Genomic DNA, 10,229 nt, shown 5'->3' on the forward strand with positions numbered 1-10,229 from the left:
TCACCCTAAATAAAGCAGAGGATTTGGTATGTGGTTGGCACTTAATTAATGCTAGTTCCCTTCTTCAACTTCATTTTTCAGAGAGGCATTGAAAAGTAAGAAATCACTCCTGACCTCAATAAGTTTGTAATTTAAAAATAAACAATGAGAGCTAGACTGTAGGGAACATTTTCTTTTTGTCTTTTTGAGGCAGGGTCTTGCTGTGCAATTCAGGCTGGCCTTGAACTGACTCTGTAGCCCAGACTGGCTTTGAACTCAGTGATCCTCTTGCCCCAGCCTCCCGAGTGCTGGGATTACAGGTGTGCACCACTATGTCCATCTGACCAGGAATATTTACTTTAATCCCATCCAGCGGCTTGTTCTTAAGGGTCACGTGCTTCTGAGAACCTCTATATGCAGGTTCTGTCATCTTTGGATCTGCAGGTAGAGGGGCTACCTATGAGTGGTTTTTCTGCAGCACGCTGTATCAAAGAACGTTTTTCTTTGTGCAAAGAAAGTTGCAAAATGTTTAATCTTTTCCTATGGTGTGGTATTAGCTTGCAACACAAATCCTCATTTGTAAAAAGTTTATAGCAGCACAATTCAGAAAAGCTAAATTTAGAAACAACCTCTGTGCCCATCAGCAGATGAATGGATGAAGAAAATGAGGTATTTGTACAGGTATTTCTACTATGCCATAAAGAAAGATAACTTGAGTCATTTGTAGGAAAATGGATGCACCTTGAGACTGTAATGTTAAGTGAAATAAATCAGACATGTAGGTGTAAATATTGCATGGTTCCTCTTATATGAGGAATGCAGAGTAAAAATAAAGAGCAAAATAAAAGATAGATAATAGGAAGTAGAGTGAGATTGTTCTGAAAGGAGAACGGAATGAAGAGATGGAGGGAATGAAAAAAGAATGAGATGCATCATAGACATGTATCAACTCCACACAAGAGGCATAAACATTATGTACTGCAAACGTGGACTTAAAAAAGAGGTAATCCCAAATAATTTGTGAGAGGGAAGAGGTTTGTTGTGAGGGGTCACAGCAAAAAGAAGAATTTTTTTTTTTTGCTGCAAATAAGAAGCCATCACCATTTACATTCATACCTACAAACAAAAGTAAATGTAGCATTTTTGTAATATTTGAATGTTAAATGAAGAGTGATGATAGCTTTAAAAAGATTAAGGATAATGTGTAGGCAAAATAAACCAGTTGGAACATTTCCAAACCTATTATCCATGGTTCATCCTTACATTTTCAGCTGATGTTGGTGTTCTTTGACCTTTTCAGGCATTGGAGGTGATCCTTTTAATGGAACAAATTTTATTGACTGCCTTGAAATCTTTCTGAATGATTCATCCACAGAAGGCATCATACTGATTGGTGAAATTGGTGGCAATGCAGAAGAAAATGCTGCAGAATATTTGAAGCAACATAATTCCGTAAGTGGGGTTTGGAAAAATGTAGCTCTTTGGCTCTTGTTTTAGAAGGTGCCTTTATTTTTTCAAAGGTTAGTTTTTCAAGAAAACTTGAAAGATAACTGAACTTTTTTCTTAGCTGGGCTTTCTATACTGGACACTCAGAAAATTCTGGACGCTTTGAGGGTCTGCTTTGGTTACCTTTCTCTCATTGCTGGGACAAAATACCTGACGCCCAAAATTAAGGAAGGAAAGGTTTATTTAGCTCACAGTTTGTGGAGGTTTCAATCCATACTTGACTGGCTCCAAGGCAGAGTGGCACAGGGCAGAGGGCAACTGTTATTGGAGGCAGAAAGTAGCAAAAACAACAAGAACACAAGGGAGGAGTGGCAGCCTCTTTCCCTCCCTTACATTGTATGTAAACTACCCGCCCCGGGGTGGGTGTAGCACTCACACCCATAATTCCAACACTGGACCATGAATCAATCATAATTATTTCATGCACCGCATGACTGCATGAGGCTTTGGGGGGACATCCAGACACAAACCATAACAGGGTCGATTCTCCTTCCTCTATCCCACAAGGCCTCTGCGGTTTGTCTACTCTGAGTCTCCTCACCAGGTGCTTCATGGTACATACAGTCGCATTCTGAGCGCTAACGCTCAGGCCATTAGCCTGAGAGCCCTGCCTGACTCAAGATGTCCAGACTCTTTCTTTTTTTTTTTTTTAAACTTATGATGTTGTTTCCTCAGGTTGCAGGAGACATAAGTGTTCTTTCCCTTCCTCAAGTCAGACCTTCTAAAGATCCTTTTAAAGATCCTTTATCCCCTTTTCCAGGATCTTGCCTCCCTTCAGCATCTGTCTTTCCTCATAGAATGGCTTTTCCTGTCAAAGAACAAGTAGAAAAGCTTTACTGCCTGCATACTGTGAAGGCTTTCTGTGTCACCTCTGTCTTGGAGTTAAATGTGTAAAGAAGTAGTGTGGAGTTGTTTTTTTTGGTACCAGGAATCGAACTCAGGACCTTGCACTTGCTAGGCAGGCGCTTGTGCCACTGAGCTGCATCCCCAGCCCAGTAGTGTGGAGTTGTGTCACAATTTCATTTAGGTGAAGCGAACTGAGCTCTATTTTCAGGAGAAGCAGGTGGTAGGCAAGCAAAGAGGCGCAGTGGTGACTGAGGCAGATCTCTGCCCGCCACCCCCACTCAGTGACTATTCTCTGGCCTTTGTTGCGTCTGGGAGCGGTGGGGAAAAGTATGCAATGATTTCCAGAGTTTCTCTGACAGATGAGTGAGGCACAAATCATCGTCAGAAGGCCAGGCAAGCAGAAGGAAATAACTTTCTCTTCATGCTTATGAAAAAAAATGAGGAGTGACTGAATTAAATGCCACCAAAAAGAGTGGATGTTGGTGGTCAAAGGGACCAGGAATGTCACTGAGAGATTGGTGTGCGTAAACAGTTCCCATTTGTGTCCTAAGGACTTTTCAAGGACTCTGAGTGTGTGTTCTCCTTGGTGATCTTAAGGCCTAACGTTGCCGTAAGATGTGCCCCAACTTCCCCTTCACTTCAGGATCACTTTCCTTGTTTGTCCTTCACGCCACAATTTTCAGCAGTCTGGCTTCAGCATGTCCTTTAGAAGCTCTGTGACCCTGGGAATTCTTTTGACCTTGCCGTCTTTGTTTCTTCATTTGCAAAGTGAGAATGCAGCAGCACAAGCCAAGAATGCTGCAAGGGCTGTGAGGTGCCAGTGACGGTGAGAAAGTAATCCCGGCGCGCAGTAGTTGAGCTGTTTGCTGCTGTTGAGTCTAGCCCTACTGACGTTTTTTTTACAGAGGGCCCTGGTGGGCCTTCCTTCTTCATCCTCTCCATGAATGCCTGTGGTTTTCCTCCTACTTTTCCTTCTACTTTTCCTCCCCTTTAGCCTCCCCTGGGTCTGTCTTATGTGCCTGTTCCTGAAATGGGACTGATTGCCTGATGTAATCAGCAGCATACTTGGGTAGTTTCCAGAGCAGGCCCCTCAGAGCTGACTGCCTTCTGTCTCAGCACGTGTGTCCACTCACTCCCTCAGCGCTGGCTCTGTGGCCTCAGCGGCTCTCTAGACCCAGAGCCTCATCTGCAGTGACTCCTCTCTGTGGTCTGGGCCCGGTCTTCCCTCGTATGCACCACCGCAGTGTCCTCACTGCTGTCTCCTCCTTTCCCTACCCCGCCCTTCTCTCCCAGGCCACTGTCCTTCTCTGCCCTTCTGAAACAGGCACACCCAGACAGTGCTTCCCACTGCGCGTGCGTGCAGGCCGCGCGATCATGGTGTCCCAGTCCTTCTCCTGCCGCCCGTCCTTGGCAGACCCGTCCGAAGGGCCGGTTTTCATTCTCATTGGCCTTAGCCTTGCTTCCTTCTGAAAGATGGGCTTCACGTCTGACGGCCGAGTTGTGGATGGCAGGAGATGGGCAGTCTTGGTCCTTAGCCCAGTCCCTAGGACAGGAAGTACTGATGAATATCAGATAAATGAGGGGGCTGGAGATTAGCTCAGCGGCACAGCGCCTGCCTGGCAAGCGCGAGGTCGTGAGTTCAATTCCCGATATCGGAAAAACAAAAACAAACAAACAAAGTATCACATAAATGAGAGAATAAAGCAGGTGATTAGGAGATTGGAGTGAAATGTTATTCGATTGTCTTGCATTCAGAAAGTTGTAAATTTAAGTAAATTTAAATTTAAGTAAATTTAAGTAACAACTGACTTCTCTTTATAGAAAAAGAGATTGAAGTTAACATGACTCCATGCAGTTAAAGTGAACACTAAAATGCATGTAGACCCAACCCGGAGTCCCTTGAATTTAGTGGAGAAACTAAGTGTGCACCTTCCTTCCCTTGGCGTGTGTTCTTGTTCTTGGTCGTTCCTGTGGAACTTGTTTCTCTTGAGAATCTAATGTGCACAGATGGGGGATGAAGCCGCAAGGAGGACCTGACACATACAACACTTAGCACAGTGCTCGCACGGAGTAGACCCTCCGAGGTGTCACCTACCGCTACTGCTGCCGTTATCATCATGACAGCGATTATTTGTGAAAGTCATGCTGTTCAGTATTTATCTTGATTCTTTGCATAAGATGTTGTCCTCCTTTTAGGAATGAGAAACAGGCGCAGGAAGGTTAGTAACTTGCCAGTCGTGGTGTACGGTGCAGGACAAGGGTGGGTTTGCTCCTGTCCTATCCGGTACACTGTGGAGCAGTGCGCATCTTTGCAGGGGCAGAGGAAGAAGTGTCCGTCCTGGGAGACTTATTAGAACATGTGAAAAGCACAGCAGTTTCCCGGAGTGATAATTAGCTGTAGGACCATTTGTGGAGCGTGTGGGAAGAAGAATCAGGAAAAGCTTTGGAAGAAGAGGCTGGAGCCAGGTCTTACAAGCTGAGTAGAAACCTGTGAGGTGTGCAGAAAGGGTGGAGGGTGTTCTCATTCAGGTACAGGAGCTGGAGTGACCAGAACCTTGGAAGTCACTTGAGCGTGCAGCACCCCTGAGACATCGCCACGGAGCTCGCTGTGCTCGGACTAGGGCACTGCCAGATGCTCACAGCAAAGGCAGTTTCACTTATGAATGTTTTTGTCTTTAACGAAGCAATAAGAATTATCAGTTTTATTAAATCTTGGTCCTCAGGTCAGTGTCTTGTGATGAGCGGGAAATGAAACACCTCACTTCTGAGTGGTGGGTTTTTTCCTGGAGCAGTAGTTTTGCTTGAAAGAATGATTGGCAGAAAAGCTGGTCCTTCAGATCTGGGTACTTCACAAACCTTCTCTCAAAGTGAACAAGGCAAATGTGCTATATCAAGGAACACAACTGATAGTGTTTGTTGCTCATGATAAAAATTGAGCTTTCAAGTGAATATTAAAATTTTCAAACTTGTGTCTGTCACAGTGAGCTGAACACCTTCCTTCTACAAAAAAGTTTTTTTAAATGAGATGGATGATTCTGATGCCTGTGATCTGTTGGCACTGAGTGGTGAAATGTGGCAGCATTTGGAAGATCTGTATAACTCGATGAACTGATATTTTCCAGTTCACCAGTGCACATTACAAAATCATTGTGGTTAGAAGAGGTGTTTAAAGTGCAAGACAGAATAGTGGATTTCAAAGTAAGAAAGGATGAAAAGTTCATTGCTATGGTTTCAGATCCTAGCACTGCACCTAACACCTAAGAAATTTCTTGAAACAGTAAGAAATCACTACTTCAGATTTGTGTAGTATCAAAGAATATCTACAGTTATCTGTAAGGCAACTGAAATGCTTCTTCATATTAAAATTTTGTATTCATGTGAGGCCAGATTTTCTTCTTATATTTTAGCTAAAATAACATATTACAATAGATTGAATTTTGAATTTAAAAGTAGCTATTTATCATTTGACATTAAGGTAGAGTCAAGAGTTGTAAAAATTATAGGTATAATGCTACTGTTTTCACTAAGATATTTTTAAATTCTGTTTAATAAGTTTTATTTTGTATCATATGCTTGTGGTACATAATGATTACATTCATCTAGCGGAGTTGGTACGTATGCATATTACATCCTCATCGTTTTTTACCCCTTCCCCCTCAGCCCTTATCTTTCCCTCCATCCCCCCCCATATCCTCTCCCCCTCTCCACAGTCTCTGTTCTGAAGAATGAATAAATAGGTATTTACAAAACTCAGTTTTGATTTCTAATAGTTATCATTAGATATAAAATAGAGTGCACTGATATTTATGTACATGGCTGTTTCTACATTAGAATGGATTTCTGTTGTGTATATAAACAAAAGCTCTTTGAAGTCCTCAATATTTTTTGTAAGTGCAAGGGATCTGAGAAGTGCTCATCCAGGGAAGGATGGCAGCGTCCGGATGAAGGCTCTGGAGAATATTCCACTGTGCCCAAGTTCTGCTGTCTGCAGGCCTGTCTTTTTACCTGGATCCCGGATTACTTTTGGGCTCTTACGAGAGTGGCGTTATCATTCATGGTGAAACTTAACTGTACGTTCATATATTGCTGTATGGGACTCTTGACTACAGACTTGTGAATGTGTTTCATATTATTTATTCAACTACATTTAAAGTCCAGGGCACGGAAATTCTTATATTTTGTAAGTAGTTTTTAAAATAATCTCTTTGGTATTTATGTACATTGGCGGCCACACATTGGAATGGAATTTCCTGAGTAAAATCAACTCTTATCTTCCTTCTTAGACACCATAGGATTTCAGCCTGGAAAGGGCTTTTGCCGCCAGTTGAGCGCAGCCATTTCCTTGCATAGGTAAGGAGGCAGCGGTCTGGAGAAGGGTCATGCCTTGGCCAGGGCATGAGGCCTCCGACCTTGCAGATTGAATCCTTTCCAGTACATCTTCCCACTTCATCTTTTTCTGTTAGTTCATTTGTTAAGGGAGAACTAATAATGAATTAAGACATAAAGTCAGGTTGAAGTAAAACAACCCGACCTTGAATTTTAAGTTATTGTCACAAGTCATAGAGATTTTCAGGTGTGCTTTGTTGTATTTCGAATGAAAGATTCACATGGGTATTTGTGAACAGCTTGTGCCAGCAAAGTGGTTAGCACTCGGTAGATATAAAAAATTTGCTCAGGATTGTTTTCCTGAGTGTTTATGAAAAGTGGATACATCTCGAAGGAGAGTGCAGTGATTTTAGTCACAGTTTAATATTTGTGTGGTTTTTTTTTAGGATGACTGATGTGGTTTCATCTGCCCAAACCATGTGTGGAACATTTGCAATGGAGTCTTGGATTTGAAGTCCAGTTTTAATGGACTTCTTCATCAGAGTGTTTAAAATACCACTTTCTCTCCAGGGTCCAAATGCCAAGCCTGTAGTGTCCTTCATTGCTGGTCTGACCGCTCCTCCGGGGAGAAGAATGGGTCATGCAGGGGCGATTATCGCTGGAGGAAAGGGCGGAGCGAAGGAGAAGATCGCCGCCCTCCAGAGCGCGGGCGTTGTGGTCAGCATGTCCCCGGCACAGCTGGGAACCACCATCTACAAGGCGAGTGCTCATAGCTGCCCGGGCTCCGAAGTTAGGGGGCTTCTGAGTGCGGGGACGCCGGCTGCCTGGGCAGCATGGCCTTTTCTTCTGGCTCCTAGTTGTTTCATTGCATTCTGGGTGCTTAGCTTAATACTCCTACAGTATTCCGTTAATGTTATAATGCCCTAATTTAAAAACTTTCTGCCGTGATTGCCATTTTGAGGTATGAGAGTATGTGTGTGTGTATGTGTGTGTACGTGTGCATGTACACACACATGTGCACAGACAGCTGCCTGTATTTCTTCTTGTGTTACATTTTCTCTAGGGGAGGCCATTGGGATTGTTATGGTTGATACATTGTGTCAACTTGGGGAGTCCAGAGGTTTGGCTAAGTGACTCAGCAGGAAGCCAGGGTGCTTACTTTGTATACATCCTGAGCCTGTGGAAGAGGAGGGCAGGGAGAGTATGTGAGAGCTACAGCCCCTTAGGTGGGGGTAGCCTGTTTACAAAGTAAGGGAGGGAAAGAGGCTGCTTGCCGCTATTCCTCTGGTTTGCTCTGGCTGTTTGCTGTTCGGCTGCCATTCCCCCCTTTGCTCTTGTTGCTTTGCTGTCTTCTGCCTTGGAGCCAACCAAGTATGGACTGAAACCTCCACAAACTGTAAGCTAAGTTAACCTTTCCTTCCTTCATTTTGGACGTTGGGTATTTTGTCTCAGCAATGAGAGAAAAGTAACCAAGACAGGGATATAGCACCTGAGCCCATAGGTTTCTGTTTCCAGGTAGAGGGGCTGGAGTCTGAGGAACAACAACTGTAACAAGAACAAGCAACAAGAACTGTATGATGCCGCGTTTGGGATGGAGGGAGCTGGAGAGAGAGGGGCGGGAAGACTTGGCTTCTGTTTCCGGCCTTAGCTGTGTTGTGATGCCATGTTGCTCACAGGCTGGAGGCGCAACTTTTTAGCTCTTTGCCTTTTCCTTTAAACAGGCTTTTGTGGTTTAAAATATTCTAAATGACAAAGCAACAACAAAAGACAAAGCAAAATAAATAAAACAACAACAAAACCTTACTTCTTAGCATGGTGAAAACAGGCGCCAATTGCTTTTCCAGAAGGAACTGTTCAGGGAAAATTAAAACATCCTGATTTGGTGTAATCTGTTCTCTTGTCTTAGGGGTGATAAGTGGGCTTCTTGTTTTATTAAATCTATGCATATTGTGTCTCTTGGAACGTAACACTGTGTGTCATAGTATTTGAAAGAAGTTTGGGTGGTTAATAAAATGTGGGAGGAATTTAACTTGAAGGTAGGGGAAGGGAATGCTTACATTCGTACCGGAGGCGTGTCTTACCGATTTGTTCCAGTAAGTGGCAGCAGGTGTCTGCGCATTTTGTCCTATTCTGATTGTTACAGTCTAGAAAACTATGGTCTTCGGTATTGTTTAATGTGTTTGTTTATTCCAAGGATCTCTAAGGTTCTTGACATTTTGTTCAAATTCTAACTGAATCTATGTTTTATTCTCTGGGAAAGTGAGAAAATCCATTTGTGTCGCCTTATTATAGAGCCTGTTGTGCTTCACCTACAAACGTCGCACTTTTAGATAAACACAAAGAAGTTTAGCACCCGGTAGTAATAATACTGTAGTGAAAAAAAGAATTATTTACTGTCTCTCAGCCTTTGGGTTTAGGAAACATAAAGTTGAGGCTGTGTATGTAACTTCGTGAGCTTCAGGCTGACACAGACTAATTAGAAGGCTGTTATTTTGTGTACCCTCATCTTGGTACGTTTTCCTTCTCTGGTTAACTTAGAGATAAGAGGTTTCAGAATCATTTTGACCGTAACTGTAGTTTGGATCTTTTCTTTTTGTCTCCCGTAGTCTTACCCCTTCTTTTGTTTCTGCAGGAGTTTGAGAAGAGGAAGATGCTATGAAAGAATAAAGAGGTCCCTGCGCCTGAGGAACGAATCACGACAGACGGGAAGCGCGGCAGTCTGCTCCCTTGTCCGCTGATTGTTGACTCTTGTGCCTGACACAGGCCTTTCAGTGTGGCAAGAAACCAAAACGAGGCTTAGAATGTACGCAGTTGAGATATTTTCACCTACTGTATCACAGAGACAGACAATAAATCTACCACTTGATTTGAATATCGTTTTGAATACTTATTATTCTTTTAATGTGAGTGGTGGGGAGAGTGGGGGAAATTCTGTGTGCGTTTTAATGGGCTTTGTAGCGAACATTGTAACAAGCTTTTGAAAGAGAAGGCTGTAATTTCAGCATGGCATTTGTCTAATTATCTTAAACACGGAGGGCTTTTGGTCTGTTATTTTCTCCTGTACGTATATAATAGCCTCCATCTTCCAGCCCCATCCCGAGAGGAAGGGTGAGTGCATAAAGCCGGCATGCATTAAGACAGCTGTGGAGTCAGTGGCTGTCCAGTCACTCCTGCGTTCCCCGTCATTAACAGGATTACGTGCAGGCGCACATTCGTGACACTGCCTAGCTGAGAAATGGAGTCTTCACCAGTGCCAAGCTTTTCTGTGGTTCTGCAGAGGACTTCTCCCTTCCTGCCCAGAGCCTATGCTGTTGACTTGAGGTTTAAGACATCACTGCAGGAGAGCAGGAAAGCTGTGAGCCCCCCTGATGTGTGTTTAAAAGGGAGCTTGCTAATGAGAAGCAGTTCCAACTAGCAACCTGGGATACCTGACCACAGGAACTCACATCCGGGGGAGGGAGGCATACAAAACGTCGTTAAACTGTGCAGTTGCCCTGAAGGAAACATGATACATAGTGTTAGGGAGAAGCCCCAGACAAAAGGCTAACTGGGGCGACTTCTTGGGGAGGGGA

The 10,229-nt window shown here is 43.6% G+C and overlaps 1 protein-coding gene across 1 annotated transcript in view; it reads left to right on the forward strand.

Annotated features, from left to right (window-relative positions):
- The window catches only part of Suclg1 (succinate-CoA ligase, alpha subunit), a 28,271-nt gene extending 18,742 nt beyond the window's left edge, over positions 1 to 9,529 (forward strand). The window contains exons 7-9 of the mRNA XM_005385451.2: positions 1,280 to 1,431; positions 7,228 to 7,416; positions 9,290 to 9,529. Coding sequence (XP_005385508.1) covers positions 1,280 to 1,431; positions 7,228 to 7,416; positions 9,290 to 9,316 — 368 coding nt within the window. The 3' untranslated portion in view covers positions 9,317 to 9,529. The remainder of the gene's footprint in view (positions 1 to 1,279; positions 1,432 to 7,227; positions 7,417 to 9,289) is intronic.
- The last annotated feature ends 700 nt before the right edge of the window (positions 9,530 to 10,229 follow it).

Source organism: Chinchilla lanigera, unplaced genomic scaffold, assembly GCF_000276665.1.
Source record: "Chinchilla lanigera isolate Chin_1 unplaced genomic scaffold, ChiLan1.0 scaffold00023, whole genome shotgun sequence".
Classification (NCBI taxonomy): Eukaryota; Metazoa; Chordata; class Mammalia; order Rodentia; family Chinchillidae; genus Chinchilla; species Chinchilla lanigera.